Source organism: Lissotriton vulgaris, chromosome 2_1 (genome assembly GCF_964263255.1).
Source record: "Lissotriton vulgaris chromosome 2_1, aLisVul1.2, whole genome shotgun sequence".
NCBI classification, from domain to species: Eukaryota; Metazoa; Chordata; class Amphibia; order Caudata; family Salamandridae; genus Lissotriton; species Lissotriton vulgaris.
The window spans coordinates 2,088,955,954-2,088,976,825 of NC_141687.1; the positions used below are offsets into that span (position 1 = coordinate 2,088,955,954).

Consider the following 20,872-nt stretch of genomic DNA (forward strand, 5'->3'; position numbering starts at 1 on the left):
ATGAGTTTATTCGGTTTAGAATATGCCTGGCATATATCTTCTGCGTAATATCTAAAAGGCTAATGGGGCGGTAATTGGCTGGGTCGCCACGATCCCCTTTTTTAAAAATGGTAATAATTTCTGCGCCATTCCATGTGTCCGGAATGTGATCGCTAGCCGCAACTATATTAAATAGATGATTTAGGTAGGGTGCCCAAACATCAATATTATGCAGATACAGGTCACCAGGAATTCTATCAAGCCCTGGCGCCTTCCCTTTCTTTACTGTAGTAAGTGCTGTCTCTGTTTCTTGTATGGTGAAGACTACCGGGTGGGTGTTAGCTGGTATTATGACTGAGGATACGTCTGTAACAGCATCAATTGGAGTTTTTGCTGCATACAATGACGTGAAGTGCTTAACCCAAGTATCCTCATCTAAGTAAACCTCCCTGGAGCCTTTCTCCCGTTTATTTTCCTTTGCTGCCAATTCCCAGAATTGTCTCGGGTCCTTGTTTTTAGCGGCTGTTAACATACTGAGCCAAATTTCCTCATCCCATGAGGATTTCGCTCTTGATATTGTTTTGTTATAAGCCTTCCTTTTATCTCTAATTTCTAACGGACCTTCCCCTTTAACAGCATTAATCAGTGCAGTTTTGGCAAGACGGCATTCCTTGTTATACCAAGGTTTGCCTGTGGGTTTTGCATTAGTCCTGCCAAGACCTTTTTTAGGTTTTTTTGTAAGAATTCCTAATAATTTGCTGAAAAGGGACTTATGTAAATCAATAAATTCTTTAGGGTCACAGCTATGTGGACAATAGGAGTCCAGGGTATCAGCAAAAATGCAATAAATATTGGCCAATAGGTCCTCTTTTTCTAATACGAAGGCCCATTTAACCCGCCTACGGTTGTTGCTAAGGACAATATTATCAATTGCGGATGAAGATGCTAGGGTATGGCCTCCCTCCGAGATGTCAAGCCCCGTTAACATGCTTGGTAGAAAGCTCATTTCCAGAGGGCAATGGTCACTTTCATATCTCTCTTTGACCTTTAGGTCTACTGTAAAGGGCCAAAGGTTAAAGGAGACGATAACATAGTCTAGGTTACTTCCATAATCACGTCTCTTGAAAGTGGGGGCTTTCGGGCTGTCAGATGGCATAGGGCCGTTACATGCTCTCAGGCCATGTGAAGTCAAAAACCTCGTAATCTGTAAAGCCAATGCAGTACCGGCCACCATGCTATTCTCGTTCAGGGCAGGTATTCCATTAGCAGTGTCCTCCTCTTCAAACAATTGAGCTATCCCTGTGATTGGTTCAAAATTACAATTCAGATCTCCACATAGAATAACACTTGCCTCTGTTTTTAATGAATCCATAAGTGACTCTAACTTCCCTATACATAGGGATTCCTTGTGGGAAGACTGGGGACTGTTATATACATTAAGAAGGTAAAACACCCTATTATCCACTGTTGTTACTTCCAGACAAAGAATGTCTGGCGAGTCAGTGTTAATCATTTTAATACCTAGTTTAATGGAAACATTGACCCATACTAGTAGGCCTCCGGATGCGCGACCTCTTATTGAAGGCACAGCCTCTATTTGGTAGGTTTTGTAACCAACCCTGTGCATTAGTACTGTAGCCCATGTTTCCTGTAATACACAGATGTCAAAGGTGTTCATATATGCATTCCAGTCGGGGTCACTTAGTTTCGCACGCACCCCTGCAATGTTCCATGATACAAGTGTAAACAAGGGAAATCCCTCATTCAAATCGTGGGGCACAACGGGTAAAACAACTGGTAAGCTCCTATTGACTTCATCAGCACCTATGAAATCGGGATGTAAGTCCACCTTAGGACAGCTATTGCCTTTTCTTTCATGATGATCTCCCAAGGTACATGACACATTTTCATTCCCCCCAGCATCTCTGCTTTTTTGACTTGAGGCGGGAGATAACAAAAGAGAACCCTCATTTGCCCCAGGAGACGCTACAGGTAAAGCAACAAGCAAGCTACTACATGTTTCATCACATGTTACAACAGAGCATGAACCTGGCTTCAGACTACTAGATCCTTTTTCCCCAGTACACCCCAAAATACGTGAGACATTTTCAATACCCCTGTTATCTTCCATACTCTCTAAACATCAATCGCACTCCTCCAGGCCACTGAATGCCTCAAACCTATTTGATAGTTCTAAGGGAGTGAATGGGATGAGATGGGGCATTTTTCCATTTCCTCCTAGGTTGTGACTAATTGGTATGGTGTTCCACCCATGCATCACAGGGGGTGGAGCTAGTTGGTGCAAATAGGCGGGGTTCCTAGCTGTTTCCATATTTGAAAAATGGGCGTTGAAGGGGATATTGTTGGTTGAATATTGGGGGGGAAATACAGTGGATCTTGGGTAGAAATAGGTCAATGGGCGTGGCACTATACAGTTATTTTCATTGCCATAGGGCCAGCTCAAAATGTATTGGACCGCCTTTCTGTCCCTGAAGTTTACAACTACTATGTCACCCCCTATGTCTTTTGTTCTTCCACCCAGCCAAGACAGACGGCGAACGTGAACTATTTCGCCATTTACATGATTAGCTTTGGGTCTGTACAATGACAACCAGTGCATTATCTTGTTTTTTAGTTGAAAGTAACCTTCCCGCTTACCGCTTGTCAGCTCAGGGACCCCAGTGAGTACCACCACATACGGTAGGGCTTCCGGCGGAAGTTCCGTAGGTGGTCTCCTTCCCTGTCCCCCTCTTACATGGCTAGTCTCATTCTCTTCAGCTCTTAAGAGACTATTCGGGGGGATACTCGGTTCCCTGGCCTGGGTATTAACTAGAGTATCAGTACAATTAGATGTTATAGTTGGTCTACTCATAGGTGTTTTTAGCTGTTTTACTTTAGGATTATTGGAAGGTTTACTAACAGCTGAAACACCTGTAGTTGGGTGGTTAGGGGCGGCTGTAATGGCAACTACTTGGTTATTATCAATAGTGGGGTTGGTAGATTTTACGGCTGCTCCTTCAATTAGGGGGGTGTACATTGAGGTTGAAGATTTTTGGGGCTGTGACACATTCTGAGACCTTAATGGCCTATCTGATTGCCCAAGAGCTGCCAGGTCCAGCTCAATTTTCCCCAACCTTGACTCCACTCCCTTGAGTCTTTCAGATAAGGCTAGCATGTAAGTTCGCACAATCATTTCTATATTGTCCAAGAGTGTTTTCGGAGAAGCTGGTTGCGAACCTTCTTCCATTGGAATGTGGATAATGTCTGGCACAGTAACTAATGGGGAGGATGGTATCACGAGTGTTGGAGGGGTTGAGGCAGTTGCTGTTGCTTGTTTACTAACAGGCTTTCCCAGAGTCATGGTAGTGACGGAGTTGGGCTTCTTCCCAAATTCAGTATGGCTTAACTTAGGCTTGTTTATGTCCATTTTCTTCCGTGTCCTTTTAGAAGGTGGGGGCCCATGTACTTTGTGTGGCAATGGCCTCTGGTTTTTTCCTCTTACTACCTTGCCCGGCCTGATTGTGGGTGAGATCATGATTTTATCAGAGTTAGGTATACTGGGAAGATCGTGTGTCTCAGTTTGTGACTCTGGCTGGGTTTGCGTGGGTGAAATAGCGGGAGCTAGGCATTCTTTGAGTAGTAGGGGCACACTGGCTGTTGGAGATATATTGTCTGTCAAAATGCTATTCATTTCGTTGTCTAGGGTAACAGAGAAAATGGGCTCAGACAATGTCCTATTTTTAATATGTTCAATTGAGCGGCGCCGATCCGCCCGCCGCTCAGCAAGTAGTAGTTCTTTATTACCCTCTGGCGCAGCTTTGGAAAAGTAGTCATCTAGAGTTCGATTTAATATGCTCCCGCTTTTATCCGAGCCGGCAGTGGCAGAGCTAGCAGCAGCTGCAGCCATCGTGCAGATTAACAATAGAAGGAATAATAGATGGATCGCTACTTACTCAGGAAATTGGCCAGGACTTCGGGCCCAGCCCAGCTTCCTCTGGCCTCTGAGGGCCTAAGAGGGCCCGCCCTTTGCCCGGGCTTCGCTCCGGGCGTCCCGCTCACGTCCCGCGTTGCGGTCGGAGCCCCGCTTTGTAGCACCGCGTGGCGCTGCGTGTTGACGCGCTCCAATGCGCGGTAGCAGTGGCCCATGGGAAGGCGAGTTCCTTCGACCTGCGTCGCTGTTGTTCTTGGCGTCACAGCAGGGAGGAACCGGCGGATGGAAGCAGCCAGGCACGGGGGTCGTCACTGACTTCAGGCGATTCTCTGTTCACTCGATATTAGCGTCCACCCACCCGTCTTCACAACAACAGCATTACAAGTGCTTGTCACTTTTGTTTTTCTTCGTTTCTATTGGCTGTAGATTTTTTGGGGGGTGTGCTTTTGTTATCAGTATCCTGTGTCCCAATTACTCATTCTCATCTGCGTTTATCTGCTTTTATGTCTAGAACTACTTTTATCATGTTATGGCTAGCATCCAACTCCTTTTACCTTGCATTTTTGAAGAAATCTTCCTGTGGCAGCATGCACGTCTACATTTCTTTGTTTCACCAACAACTTTAATTATTTCCTTGGGCCCTTAATTAAATTTCCCTGTCTGCACATATTTCTTTAATTAACTTTGCCTGCCTGCACAAATTTGTTTGCATGTTGGCAACAACTCCGTATAACTAATGTTTCCGTACTTTAGCCGATACATTTCAACATATCTTTTTGTGGCAGCACTCCCTTTAATCCTAACACTTCCTCCTCCCTGCTTTCTCCACGAAGCGCGTATACATAAACAGACATATGCTGGTTTAAGATGGCCATGAAAGGGAACAAGAGATGGAAAAGAAACGCCTGTCCTAATCCAGTCCCTTAACTATACCAAGTTCAGGCAGAGTAGTGCTTTGTAATTGGAATCCAACTGTGGGGGAAGAAGACACTTCTCACTTGAAGAAGGGCTTGCCACTTAATTGTGTACAATGGGGCACAAGAAAGTCACTGCAATGTTATCTTGCAAAGGTTTTTGAAGACTACCACCCTCCCCTCCCCGTCGGTCATCCTCCCACTGTGGTCCATCTCCCACAAACCCTAAGATCTTTTGAAAAACGCCACCAAAAAACACAAGCACCAAATACTCAGGACCAGGCCCGAAATCTGAATCTCGGACGTCTATTTCTTCACAAACAAAGGTAGTAGAGGTAATAACCTGATTTTCTGCACCAGGAAAAGAGCATGTTGGCGAAAAGTCCTTTATACTTTGCTCAGAATATCAAGTACCAGGAAAAAACGTCATGGCCTGAAGCTTACTACAGCGCCCTCGTCCACGCTCGACGCCAGTGCCCCCATCACCCTCTATAACAATGGGATCATCTTAATCCAAACCTCCAATGTCAATCTAATTAAGATAGCCAGTATCTCCCATTTACTCAAAAGCCCAGTTTTGGCGAAACCCATTGACACCCACTCTCACCTTTCCATCACTCAGATCATCACTAGTCCTCCCCCCACCACTTTGGGGAGGCCCTCACTCTCCCTAAATCACTCTTCGCCTTTAGATGTTCTCAGAGTGGTGCTGTTCCCTGTTGAAGTGTCCCAAACCTCTATAGCCCCAACTCATAATGTGAGGGACTTTCCGGGTTCACCCGATGCACAACGAGCCAAGCTGATTCTATCTGTGCCTCGCTCAGAGAGATCCCCTTGTGACTTAATATTGTTGCCCTCAACAATTGATCCCTCTTCCCATGACTCCTACTTTGTTTGTGAATGAGCATTTGCCCTTCACCGATCTTGATCGGTCAAACCCATTCTTTCCTGTCCGGACCGTATCTTACCCTCAGCTCAATGGTCATTTCACCTGGGCTAATGCTCCAAACTTGTTATCCAATAATCAAGGAACACCGCTGGTTCTAATTGATCAGCTTACACCTAGGCCACCTTTGTCCGCGAGCTTTCCCAACTCACCCTTTACCCCAATCAGACTTGGTTAGGCACCTGGAGGAGATATCTCTCCAGCTACCCCTACTCACTACTGAACTACATGACCTGAAATCCCTCTCAAAAGATCTTCTCCCCACGATCAGCTCATTCCTCATCTCTGCGAAGTGCCCAAAGCCTCCCCTAGTGTAAGTGAACACATGGGCCAGGTTTTAGCCCGGCGTCTTGCAAAGCATTCCTTAGCCAATGGGCCCTCCCACCCCTCCCACCCCAGAAGTTGTGAGACCCACCTGGCACCCAATGATCTCATTGACCTTCACAAATCTTACTTTACTAGGTTCAATTCCAACATGATCCTGCTGAGCCAAATACAAACCATCCATGTTAACCTATACAGAGAACCTCCACACAATCTTAGAGTCATAAATAAAGACAACCTCAAGAAAGTGAACGTCATCCAGTCTTCTTCCCACACTACTCCAACATGACTTAAATGTGTACTACTCAATTGTAGGTCAGCCATTAAACACGCCTCCGACATCTTCGACCTCATCCAACACAATGATATATACATTATCATCCTCACTGAAACCTGGCTAAATCCCACCTTCACTCCTATCCTAGACCTACCAGTACCTCCTACTCATGACATAATTAGGCTAGACATAGCTCGGAAGCTGGGGGGCGGCCAAGCGTGTATTCATAGGATCACACTCTCGATTTCTCACTTGGAGTCCTCTTCGCCCTCCTCCTGTGAATACCTTTGTCTCAGCATCTCAAGTAACCTGCCAGTCTGCAAACTTCACACTTTCAATCACCCCTGGGAGACAAACTCCCCTTCATCGAGCAAATAATGAAAGTCATCTCTGGCAATGTCGACTCAGCCGTTTCCCAAATCTTCCTTGGTGACTTGAACCTTCACTTGTCTAAGCCTAATTACCACACGGTAACTTGCCTTAAAGCATTTCTGAATGAGCATTAGCTGATTCAGCACTGTGCCCAACCAACTCACATTAAAGGAGAAACTCTAGACCTCATAATCTCAAAAGGGCAGTCCATCACATTGGATACTATTACCCCTTGCGATTGGTGCGACCACCACTGCATCCTCTTTTAAATTAATGGGGTGGTTTTGGTGAGGAAGGCTCAACCAACAAAATCAAAGATCTGAAAAAGGGACCTCAGACCAATAAACACAGTTGAACAAGCAGCCCACTGTAAATCTGCCCTCTCCTTACAAGCTGACTTGACCGAGGTTCAGTTACTCACTGACTCCTACAACTTGACCATTTCCAACATCATGGATGACATTGCACCGCTCCAACAAAAAATGCTCCAATAAAAATATCCAAACCTTGGTACAACGACAACTGAAACACTGAGCGCCGCAACCTTAGGGCAGTTGAATGTTCCTGGAGAACCAAACCCTCCTTGGAACAACTAAAACTCCTTAAAGATGTTAGAAGCTTTCATAGCAAACAAATCAAGAGCGCTAAAGCAAACTATTTCAGACACCAACTTGATCAAGCTGCAAACCGCCTCAAGAACATTTTTGAGTTGGTCAAACAGCAATCCGTTGTCGGCCCAAACCACTCTGACTCCGGAGGCAGCCCACCTTCCTGTGAAGATCTTGCTGCTTTCTTCACAGAAAAATCAAGACTCATCACTATTGAACTCACATCTAAAAAGGCTCTACTGCCATCCCCTGGGTCCGCACCACTCCTTGACCTCTCAGAAAAGCGCAAACCTATCAGCCTAAACACTAAGAACAATGCATCATGGGGAAGCTTTACCCCATTCAGTGAAAAAGACATCAGCAAGATTCTTCAGTACATCAATCCATCTAACCACTTCAGTGACCCACTGCCACCAGCCATCTTCAAATTAATCAAGAATGTACTCATCCCCACATGAACAAGGATCGTAAACGCTTCTCTATCACAAGGCACATTCCAGGAGTGCCTAAAAGCAGCTCAAGTGTCACCTATACTATAAAAATAATGCAGATGAAACTGACCTCAACAAATTCCGCCCCATCTCCAGTATCTCCACTCTAGCCAAACTACTTGAAAAATGTGTACAATCCCAACTCTGTGCTCACATAGAGAATTTCCAACTCCTAGACCAACATCAATTCCGTTTTCGGAAGGGGTACAGTACTGAATCGGCTCTCACGCACGTTATGGATGACATCTTAAAAATGCTAGACCAAAATGATTCCTGCCTCCTAATCCTCCTCGACCTTTCATCTGCATTTGACACGGTGAATCACGACAATCTCCTATCCATTTTGAAGAACAATATGGGTTTCTCGGGTTGGGTGCTACAATGGTTCTCGTCCTATCTTCACCACAGATCACAAAGAATAAAGGCAAACCACTCCCTCTCCAGTACTCATGGGTGTCCCCCAAGGGTCCGCCCTATCTGCTATTCTCTTCAACCATTTCTTGGAACCACTAGCAAACTCTCTTAATTCCACATTCTCTTCCATATGTACGCAGACGACACACAACCTTATTTGAAAATCTCCTCCCAGGACAACATCATCTCACTCAACACTACCCTAAATGCTACGCGAAATTGGTTAGCGGAGAACCATCTACTGCTCAACACCTCTAAAATGGAATTCCTTTTGAATCTCTCCCTCGAACCACATCCCCAAGCTAGAACGTGGGCTGAATCACCTCACTGCCTTAAATTGCACCCCTCTCATCATAGACTCAGCCAAATCTCTCAAATCACCCTGGACAAGCACCTGAATATGAAAAATCATATCAGCAAAGTGTATAAGGGAGCTAACCACTTGATGAGGACACTTAGAAATATGTAAATGTAAATGTAAATATCAAGCCATTCCTTCCACAAAAAGACTTCAAGTAGGTGGTACAAGCACTGGTCCTGCCGAGGCTAGACTACAGCAGCGCTACGCTCTGTGGCCTTCCCCAAATACACTCTAGCTCCATTAAGGGCATCACTGAACACTGCGGCCAGACTGGTCACAGGTACCAAATGAAATGAGCACATATCCCCAATCCTTAAATCTATTAAATGGTTGCCATACGAAGCTCGAATACAGCTAAATATTGCCTTTCTGAAGCACAAAGCCCTACATTTTAAAACTCCCAGGTACTTAGCGCAAAAGCTTGAATTATCCTGGGCGGAGAGCCTCAAGAAGCGCCATCACTCTCTTCCTGAAACAACCCATCCTTAGGAAAAAGAGAACCTCTCTCAGAGCCGTCTCTGGCGCTGCACCAAAGATATGGAACTCTTTCCCACCGGAAGTATGAAGAATCTCCTCAATGACTACTTTCAAACTGGAAGCCAAAAGATTCATAATGAACACATTTTTAACCTTAATTTGGGCTTGTTGTAGATGATTCTAGGACTCTAGTAAATATTCCCAATTTCATGCCCGTATGTGGTTATATCAAATCATACCCTTATATAAGCATAAGAATCATACCCATATTAAGACATAGCCAATGCAGTCCAAATATGGCAAGGCTACTCCCACAGACTCCTAGAAAGCACAACCCATTCTTAAACAAACCAAGCCTCCAGCAGCCCGGGAATTCCCCCTGCTTCTGTATTGATTTGTCCTAGAACTCCTGGAGTCCTGAAAGAACTGCCAGTTCTTAGTGACGTCTTACGTCCAACCTTACGTCAAACTCGGCACCTTCCAGGTATAAATATACCAGCATCTGCCTTAAGCAACACATGGTGGTTTGGAGCAGATCGGCTATCTACTTGTCCGACGCCCTGCTGATGCGAGTGCCGAAGGAAGCCGACCCTCCCTGCTGACGCACTGAGAGAGACGCTGTCTTTTCTCCTGCTGAGAAATCCAGCTCCAGCGTTTCCCGGTCACCCTTGCGGGTTTCTGGGAGATAGAGTCCTGAGAAAGAGATACAAGACCTCCTTCATTCTATAACTGAGGTACGGAGCTGATTAGACCCACAGAGAATTCTCGATTCAGATTCTTGGCAAAAAACTGTAACTCATCTACTCCTTCCCTGTACTAGGCTTAGGTTAGGTACACTGGGGTAGGCGTTTCTTAGAAACACCAGTTGAGTACGTTTAGTCATTATTTTATGATTGTATGTATTTTATCCATTTTAAGTATCTTATGGCGTAGAAACCATATAAATGCTTTTACAGTTTTATTTCATGATACTCATTTTACTGTACGCACATTACTTTATTACAAGTATTGCAATTGTGGCAATTCACTTCTCTTGCATGAGAAAGTAGACTGCTCAATAAATCTCCTTTTTATTGAAAATGCGCATCTCTCTATTTCTCTGCACTCCTGGTGAAACTAAGCATGCACGATTGACTGAGTGAAATAGCTATCTATTGTTTCCGCGACTCTGGAGATATACTCCTTATTCTGGGGGAGCAAAGTTGTCATGTTTATGCGGTTGTCAGAATCTAATCCCGTCTTGTCTAATCAGGAAAGTTAACACCTTCTTGTTTTCTCGAGAAAATTTCTAGTGACCTCTGAGCTAGCTGGCATTTCATAATTAAGTCTAACATATTCAATAGAGACCTAGTCAACCTCAGTCCTACGTCTACACTATCGTTTATGTTATTCCAATGCGCAGAGCCTATTGGGAATATAGGAACTACACTACAGGCTATGATCAACTGCTAAAAAATTGTTGATCCTACAATCGTTGCAGTATAGAAGAGATGCTGCTCTTCTATACTGCATTGTGTGCCCCCCTTGTAGTCTGCTTTTTTCCTGCTTATTTTATCTCTCTACTTGATTCCTTTTCTGGAAATCATGCGATTTTTCATGCTGTGTATTCTTGCTTATTGTCGATATTGGATCTATGCTCTTCTTTTCCGTATGGTTTGCCCCCTTTGGAGCTTGCTATACACCTGTTTTTGCATCACTCTCCCTGATTCATTTGTCTGGGAATTATGCAATGATTACTGCTTTGTATTCTTACTTGATGCCCGATATTGGATTTATGTCCTTCCTTCCATTCTTTGTAAAGTGCTCTGATATCCTTCAGGATCTTGTTCGCGCTATATGAAACTTTATAAATAAATACATAAATAAAATAAGGCAGCTATCACATTCAAAGACAGAGCAGCTACATTTTTGCACTTCACCCCATGGCACTCTGGTCACAGATTTGGAGGCAGACTGAGAGAGAAGTGGTTCAGGACACTTTCTTACAGGCCTGTGCTTCAGAAAGGCAGTTAAGGCTGGGGTCAGATCAGTCATGTGTCTCCTAACGTCATTGTGTCAGGATCACTTGCAGGACTTGTTATTATCCGTGACCAAAACCAATCACAGGTGAAAGCAGTAACTGGCACTCACAGCACATTATGCTTTTCCACCAAGTGTCACACCCACCTCTTTTGAGCCCAGGTACCTCATTTAGGGTGTTCTTTTCACTAAAATCTTTAAAATGAATATCTATGATTCTGGATTTTTGTCATTCTGGAATCATTTTATTAAATGCATTCTATTTGCTTTTAAATTGGTTTGGGATTTTTCAATGTATTACTGTTTGTATACTGCATAAATACTTTTGCGCCATGCTTCCAGAGGGTTAAGCAGAAGTTAATTTAGTAACTTTCATGGTTCCCTCTGACAAGGATTGTTGTTGGTGCCTGAGTGGAGCTTCCATTCCCCTCAACCAATGACCTAACTTCTTACACTTATTTATAGTTGTGCACTGCACACCTATACCTGACCCACTAAAGCCCAGATTCACCTCCTCACTCCACCTTACAACTCTGGTGATTTTTTACTTCCATAAAAGTTACTGAAGTATATTGTTAAAAGTCCGAACTGTAGCCAAGAGCTAGGTCATGCCCCACCTTGTTCCATTGCAAGTCAGACATTGAAAGTTATAGAGGGCCACATAGGGAGAGGATTGACTAGGCTGCACCTTTTCAGATAACGGCATATTTAAATTAAAAAAAATTTAATGGATGCTTTTTAAAATGTGTATAACTTCAGATTCCGTCTAATTGTTATTGTTAATTTGATGTCTTTGTAATTATTCTCTTGACTCTATTTCACAATATTTGTAAGTGAATCATGACATATTTGCTTTTTAGCTGTAATGTTGTTTTCTAGTTGCTGTTCTTGAACCACATTCACTTTTCTCTGCAAAAGGACATTGTGCCAAGCTGCCAAAGTTAAGTATGGGGTTGCTTAAAGAAACCTCATTTTACTTAGAGGCATTAAATTGCTTTGGAAGTATGGGAGCTCCGCCATGGTTTAAGAATCTGGTTCCCTATAGGAACCACTGCTAAAGATATATATATCAATTCTTTTTCGTAATAAAACATTTTACATGTGCAGTAGAGAGTATAAGAAAGAACGCCTTCTCCATGCAAACCATTGATAGGACAACCTGATCGTGGCATAGTTGTTGCTACTTTTCATTACCCTCAAGCGTATTTCCAGCTTCCATGTTTAAAATGTAGAGAAGCATTATCTTCTATAAGCATTAAAGAAAAACAATGTCAAATCAGGCCCCATATGTTTTGCCAGGTTTGGGTTCCGTTGTTCTCCTGTCTCTATTGCATAAGAAGCAAAACGGTAGTCATTGGTTGTTAGATCTGTCAGCCTTACGGTTCTCTTCTCCCAAACTTCTTGCCTTCCTCCTCCATTTTTTCTCACCCTATAAAACATGGTATCATTAGCTTATCCCTGATTGGCATATTCCGTTTACTTGTATGTTCCAAGTAAAGTGGTACTACTTGCGCCCAGGTCCTGTAAAATAAATGCTACAATTGGGTCTGCAGCACTTATTGTGCCACCCACTTGAGTACCCCTGCAAATAAGTCTCAAGCCTTCCAGTGCAGCCTGTGTGTGCAGTATTAAACGGTCATTTCGACCTGGCAAAATAGACCCTTTAGCGGTCCTATTTAATAGTTATAGATTACCCCTTGTGTAGGCCCCGGGCAGTCCTGTGGTCAGTGTGCAGTGTATTTAAAAGGTTGGACCTGCATTTTAAGCTTTACCTGTCCAGGTAGTGAAAAGCTATTTAATTCATCTTGTCACTACTGCGTCACCTACTTCTCCCATAGGTAAACATTAAAGTTACTGTATTACATTTAATGAGCTGTAATTTACTAATGTTAACCTGTTCATGTTTGGTGTTTTTAGAATTGTAATAAACAATGCTCTTATGGTAAAGTCGGATTTTTAATGATGCCTTAGCAATTTAGTGCCTGTTGCCTGTCTTCCTGGGTCACATGACTGAGTGTAGCTGATATTTGAGCTTTGTGCATTCCTCCTAGACAGCCACACACACGATTATGTGTGCCTGGATGGGTGATCACTTGCAGCCTTACTTGCCCTTGAATAGGCTGTGTCCTGCCTGCACACAAAGGGCTACATACCCCCTGTAGTTAGTCTGAAGCCAGGAGAGGGAAGGTGGGATGCCTGGGGACTTCAAAAGGGAAACCTCTAGAAGGTTTCAGAAGGTCACCAGGCAAAACAACTAGACCTCAGACACCACCTCTTCAGTACAATATTGGCCCTTTTGATATCCTGCCAAGAAGAAGGACTACTGTGCCCGCTGAATGGAGTGCCAAACTGCTGGACTGCTGATCTAAAGGAACCGCTATTCTACCTTAAAGACCGTCTGCCTGCTGCCCAAGTGGCCTGCGTCTGCCCTGATTGGAACTGATGCATTGCCTCTGCTGTGTGGGTTTTCCAGACGCAATGGTCTGTGCATCAACTCTGCAGCTGCATAGCAACCTTTGCCTGTGCATAGCATTCTTGACGCAGGTAACCTTGACGACAATGAATATTCTTGCATCCTAACCTCACAGCTCTTCGGAACTGCCTCAACTGCGCGACGCATCTCTGACACCAGAATTTGAATTGCAAGCCCTCTCTGACGGGATCTTCGATTATGACGCAGGACCTAACATCGCAGTTCTACAGCACTTCAGAACAGATGCATCACCTCGACTGCGCAGTGACTCCTGATTGCAGAACCTTACAACGCTCTCCAACCAGGACCTCAAGTACTATGTTCAGTGGGCCTAACTGGGTCTCTGTAGCCAGCACACACTCCATTGTGGTCATCTTGTACTTGTGACTTTGCCCCTGTCTGGTGCGAGCAGATATACACAGTTGGCACTTTGTGCTTTTTGGCACTATTTTCACAAAAATCTTTTAAACTGCATTTACCTGGTTCTACTGATTAGATTTTTGTCATTTTAGTTTAGTTTTATGTACTAAAAAATTTCTAAATTGTTTTGGGATACTTTTCTGGTGTTTTTTTCACTGTTTTACTGTTGACGTTTTACACAAATCTTTATACATTGCTTCTGAGTCCTGACTGTTTTGTGTCAAGCTAACACAGGATGGAGCAAAGGTTAATTTAGGGTTTGATTGTGACTTTGCCCTGACTTGGATTGTGGTTCCTGCTTGGGTAGGCTTTGAACCCCTCAAGCAGTAGCCCAATTATGTTACGTTGGTTTACCTTGCTTTTACACCAGTGGAAAGTTTCAGTAATATGGGACCAAAAGTCAAGCCTGCCTTTGTTCTGCACAGAGGGTCTTCAACAGCAGTATGCTTGCTCATCACTATTGTAATTCAAACAGAAACTTAAGTACTACTTCTTAAAGGAGCACCTCACCAGATCAGCACACCGGAAAACTCCCCCTTTCTCTTTCTCAGTAACTGCAGAACCTATCTAGGTCGCCTTTTTACCAGTCTATTCACTTACTTCTCACCACAATAATGTACAACATTTCTTCGCTCCCAAACGGGGGTTGCACTATAGCACTACAATTAATTAAAGTCATACGTGCACGTAGAGTTCATTTTACTATGTCTGCTTGCTTTCTTGGTATGTTTTCTTTTGCCAATTACACAATTTCTTGTGACTGTGCACGATGATTTATTTTGTTTTCAGGCTTTTTCTTGCGCTATTGGACAAGTAAACATTTATTTTAACTTGGAAATAAATTGGTGTCAGTTCTTTCTAGTATTACTATTGCCTTGTTTGCATTTCAGTAACTGTGATGAAGCGATGTCAAGGCACGGAAAATGCCTAGGATAAAACCCATTGGAAAGCAGTGGTTGCGCACAGGAAATATAAGGGTTTAGTACTTTAAAAGTAAGCGATTCTGAGAGACATCCTTAATTCATTGTAGATTTTTTTTAGCACTGTGTGCTTGTTGTCGTCTGTCAGATGTCTGCCAACGGCATCTATATTAATTTCAGTCAAGCGTGCCAGATGGTGAAACTGTTAAAGCGCGCTGCTCTATTTCAGCCTCATGCTTCTAACCTGGCAAGCCAATTTCCGCCTGACTGTGCCTTCTATCAGAATAGTGAATGAGCTCCCGGCGAACGTCTACTTCACATCCTTTCAAAATACCCAATAGGTACAAGCGGGTCCTAATGAGACAACCTTTCTTGTTTTCTCTGGTGGTTACCGAATTTCCACATCAATCAAACCATGTCCAGTACTTCCTTCTTGCTTCCCCGAGGCATGTAATCCTAGGAACACGCCGGAAATCGAGTGAGAATGTGTAGTCTTTACACCAGATGCTGACTGTGGTGTTAGGGTGCTGTAAAAAAACCTGGCTATCCAAGAAAAACTCCGATGCCAATGGTTGGACCTGGAGGAGTGAAGCTCAGGTACAGATACGGTTGACTCTGTTTTGTGCTGAAGGCTTGGACAAGTTAGTGTTCACCAGAACACCAAAACAAATATATTCATAATTGTGTTTATGAAGACACAATTTCCACGCTACAGTGCCATAAGTATGGTTGATTCAACAAATATCAACTTTCTTGCCCAAATAGGGTGTAGCCCACTTGGCCCACTGGTTTTGTTGAGCCCTCATATTCAAATACCGCCTTGAGATAGAAGCAAAGCAAAAGTCTAGTTTTAATGGACTACATTTGCACGGGATCTTTTTATTACTTCAAATGTTGCATTTGCTAATTCAATAATATATAATATCGAAACACACCATTTAATCGTACACAGAGGACTTTTTTTGAACAGCCCAAAAGTGAGGAATTACTAGATTTCTATTAATATTCTTATTTCAGGTTCTCTGTTATAAGTTATTCAACCTGAAACAGAAGGGCAGATTTACAATAACTGGTGCATCTCCAGGGATGCGCCAATAATTGTGTGTCGCAGCTCCGCCACCCATGGTGCGCCGCATTTACAATGCGGCGCAGCATGGGGTAAAAAACGTGACGCATCTGTGCAGTAAAGGTGGCACATTGCTGGAGTTGCGTCGCAAGCGCGGCGCAGCTCCAGCAATTTTCTGGGGGGGGCCCTATCTGTCCAATGCTGCGTCAAGCCTTACGCCTGCTTCAAGCAGGCGCAGGGTTTTGACACAGCATTGGCCTAAAAGTGACTGAGTGAAATCTTGTAGATTTCACTCAGCCACTTTTAGAAGGCGTTCCTGCGTCACAAAAGTGACGCAACAGCGACGTAAAAGAGGTGCAAGGGGCTTGTAAATCTGCCCCAGAGTTTCCCACTGAAATAGGCAATTACAAAAAATTCAGGAATATCACATTCCCAGTAGTTCTCATCCTGACACTTCGCTACCTAAAAGCTGGTAAACTTCCCAGGCCGGAATAACATGGAAACTGGGTATTTACACATTCCACTGTGAAATCTCAAATTCATTGGGGTCGACCACGGTCCTACTCATAATGTCCATGCAATCCTTATGAAGAAAGAGAGACGAAAAGTGCGTCAGAGAAATTTGAAATCAATAAAAAATATCAAACAGCTGTACTGTCAATTTCACCACTTTAACATTATTGTTGTCATCTTAAATTGGGAGCAATTCTTTAAACTGGTTTGAGATTCAATGTTATTTCAAGGCGATCATGATCGTCTTAAAATGGTGATGGTTGTCAAAACTGCAATGCTGTTGAAAAATACCAATTTTGGATTAAAAGAAAATACACAGTGTCTAAAAAGGTAGTAAATTGTGGAGGAAGATACACGCAGGGGCAGAATGCCATACCTTGTTCTAAGAGCCTGCAGTTCAAACACAATCTGTGGTGGGTTGGGCCCATGATTGGCACCTACTGACCAATGTATATTGCTGAAGGTCATGCACAGTGGGGCTTGAGTACGACGACTGATGGCAGGGTATAGCAACCAAAGACCACATACTGAACTCTAGGGCAATGGATATGGCTGCAAGATGTACACATTGTGGTTGGGGACATGAGAATTTAGTGTAAGGTATAGCCAGGTGCTTATTATTGCACTCAGTGCTCACTGTAAATGGCAATATATAAATGCACAGTTGGGATGGGGCTTGTGAGTTAGGAGCCTACACCTAATACCAAGTGGCCAATGCAAATGCTCAAAGAATGATCAGAGTGTGTCTGGTGTATGAGGTGAGGACACATGGCATTGGTGAAGGTCATCCAATGTCCTGTATGCTCAATACATACAGATACAGGCAGTGTGCAATGGTGCAAAAGCTAAGAGGAACCCTAATAGACATTGGCTGGAAAATATACCCTGTTGTGAAAAAAGGCGTTGTAGATGAAAAACGTGACAGCTATGTAGAATAGGAAAACACAGGTGTGGAGTAGAGTCTGAAGAACAGGTGGAGCTACTTTAAGGCTGAAGCCAATGGAACATATAGTGGATTACCTATAACTATAGACACCTGAATTTCAAATTATTGTGACCTAGATGTTTATGCATGCCTCAGACTCCGTGCAATATACTGCATTAATATATCATGATGTATGTGAGGTAGTGACTATTATGAACAGACCAGTAAGTTGTACATTATTTTTTTCCAATTACACTTTACAATTTATATTTGCAGTGCTATAAAATGATCACGTTTGAATACTAATTAATCAACATCATATTTAGCTCACATGCCTGATTTGTTTTTAGAGAGAAAAATTCATCAAGTTGCTGGATCAGTTACACAACTCACTGAGGATCGACCTATCAAAATACAGGGTAAATAAACTATTTAAAAATCAAAAGTCTTTAGTGATGTAATTTAACATGCCATCTATGATGTCATATGTGTGATCATGAGCATTGCATGTCTGCGGTGCAAGATATGGGTAGCTTATCTAACCATAATTTGCGATTTTCAGGTTTTGTTTTGTGACTATACCTGCACTTTAACTGTTTTAGTATGTGTATATATAAATTAAATATATATATATAGAATATATATATACACACACATATATATATGTGTATATTTATAAATATATATGCACACACACACACACACATATATATATATATATATATTCACACACACACACACACACACACATATATACATATACATATATATGTTATATTTCTGCAATACATCCACACGTGTGTGGGCTTGCTCATGTAGTTCAGAACTGTGCTCACACCTGTTGCAGCTGAAGAATTATTTTTGTCAACAGGGACAGGTGAAAATAACCCTTTTTTGCTTCAATAGCCTTTTTCCCAGTCATGTCATAAAGAAGACTATTTGTCAACTGCCATGAGTTCTGAGAGGGCAAAATGTCATTGGAAACTGGGTAATGAACAAATATATAAACATATATAGAACACATAATATGGCAGTAATATGGGTCTATGCTGCTACTAATAGGTTTTGGTAACATCAAGAGACATGAGACTGAGGCCAAACCTGGAGATGGTAATATAGGCCAATACTACACATGTGAATCAGTATAGATTTCTTAGAAAGATTTGGAGCATTGAAGATCTTCCTTTTTCTTTTGTACTCAGTATTTGCCTGAAACTATCGATATCTCAGTCAGTGTTTAAGAAATGTGTGCTTCTTGTGAGGGAATAGATCATTTGTGAATATCTAATTTCTAGATTCTTGGAGAACAAGATGGCATTCATAGAAGGAGCAACAGAGACAAGCTCCTGAGGGACGGGATCATCATTGGTGAAAATCCTAGTATTCCCATAGTTATCAACTCCATAAATTCTCAGAAACTGAACAAGAAACCAAACTGACAAACAAGAGTATCTGAGACACTCAAATAAGCTATCCTACACCTAGACCTGTGCCCACGCTGGAGCCTCTACTGGACTAAAATACTTGATATGAGGCTGGCGGTTTCAGCACTGTAGGGTGGCACATGTCTTGCATCCACACAGGAGACACAGCCCTTGGTGAGAATGCCATCCCCATCTTGGCCAGATCTGCCTTAATCAGAGCCCCGAGGATGTTGTCTTCCAATAGACACAATGTGACCCGCACAACAAACCCTGATTTGATGATAGGCAGTTACTACATTGTCAAGAATAGCCACTATTTAGACGGGCTGAGATAACTCTCAAGTCAACTCTCTTCCCCCTCTAGGCCTTCCCACTTTGCCTTGCATCAGTCTCTTAGCCGCCAAACCACCCCCACCCTCGACAGGACTGCAGAAACCTTGGTCCACCTTTGGACCCACTCTCTCGCCTCATCCGAGCACCTTGGGTCATGATCAGCTGCGGGGAGAGCCATGATCTATGTCCGGGACAGTCCCTTGTGTATTGGGCTACTATTGCTCTGCAGCGATCAGGACCCTGCTAGACAACCGGGAGACCGCAGCACTCATCCTCCTATGAGACCTCTCTGCCGCTTTCGACACTGCCTGCCTCTGCACACTACGCGTACGCCTCCATGGCGCAGGGATCCGAGACAAGGCTCTGGAATGGACCACCTCCTTCCTCTGCGTCAGAACCCAGAGCTCTCAATGACCAAGCAAGTCAATGCCGTCTCCTCCTCCTGCTTCAACACCCTCCGCATGCTCCGCAAGATCTACAGATGGATCCCGATAGATAAAGAAAAGACAGTCACCCAGGGCCTCGTCAGCAGCAGACTCGACTACAGAAACGCCCTCTACGCGGGAGCCCCGACCAAGCTCATCAATCGGCTACAACTCATCCAAAAGACTCGACAAGACTGATCCTCGATATACCACGACACAACCACATCAACCCCCTCATGAGAAACCTGCACTGGCTCCCGTCAGCAAGAGGATATCCTTCAACCTCCTCATCCACGCACACAAGGCACTCCACAAGACCGGCCCAGCCTACCTCAACAGACGGCTCTCCTTCTACACCCCTAACCGCCAGCTACGCTCCGCCGACCTCTCACTCGCCACCGTCCCGCGCATCCGAAGAACAACCACCGGCGGGAGATCCTTCTCCCACCTCGCTGCCAAGTCATGGAATATCCTCCCACTGAGCCTACGACAGACCCAAGCCCTGCTGACCTTCAGGAGGAGGCTGTTCGATCAGTAGTGGCCACTCCCCCCCCCCAGTGCCTTGAGACCCTTTCCGGTATGTAGTGTGCTTAACAGCTGACTGATTGAAACAAGCTAAAAATGCATGTTACTGAATTGTTGATCTGCAGTAAAGCATGCTGGAAACATTGCTGACCTTATCCTTACTCTTGATCTTGACCTTCTTCTCCTCACTGAAACATCACTTAATGAATTCTCATTCCCTTTTCTGGACATTTTGGTCCCTCCCAACCCTGACATTATTTGTCTGAACCGTTCAGGTAATCTGGGTGGAAGGATTGCTTGTATTCACCGGAACAGCCTCTCAATAAAACAAACTTATACTCAATCTTTAAACTACAGACTACTTATTATGTACACTGCATGTGATCTATCACCCTCCTGGTGATAACCACACATTCAGCTATCAAATCATGGAGATCATCTCTACCAATAACGGATCACACACTAATTAGTTTTTTTTTGTGATTTCAATATGATCTCACTGACCATTGCATTAACTCTATGTCCGACATCATGGATGCCATGGTGTCCAAACAATTAAAAATTGAGTCCAGATCAAAAAATCTAACCCATGGTTTGAATGCAGCTTTCTTGATGAATGCCGCTCCCTAAGAGCAGCGGAAAGAACCTGGAGACTCTCTCCCTCTCCAACTAACCTCAGTTTACTGAAACTAAGAAGGAAAACCTACAACAGGCATATCAGAAGAGCCAAAACAC

At 43.6% G+C, this 20,872-nt stretch overlaps 1 protein-coding gene across 2 annotated transcripts in view; it reads left to right on the forward strand.

Moving 5' to 3' along the window:
* Positions 1 to 20,872, forward strand: part of UNC13C (unc-13 homolog C) — a 1,328,864-nt gene that overhangs the window by 606,532 nt on the left and 701,460 nt on the right. For both annotated transcript variants that reach the window (XM_086958316.1, XM_086958317.1), the window contains exon 13: positions 17,781 to 17,849. In XM_086958316.1, coding sequence (XP_086814442.1) covers positions 17,781 to 17,849 — 69 coding nt within the window. The remainder of the gene's footprint in view (positions 1 to 17,780; positions 17,850 to 20,872) is intronic.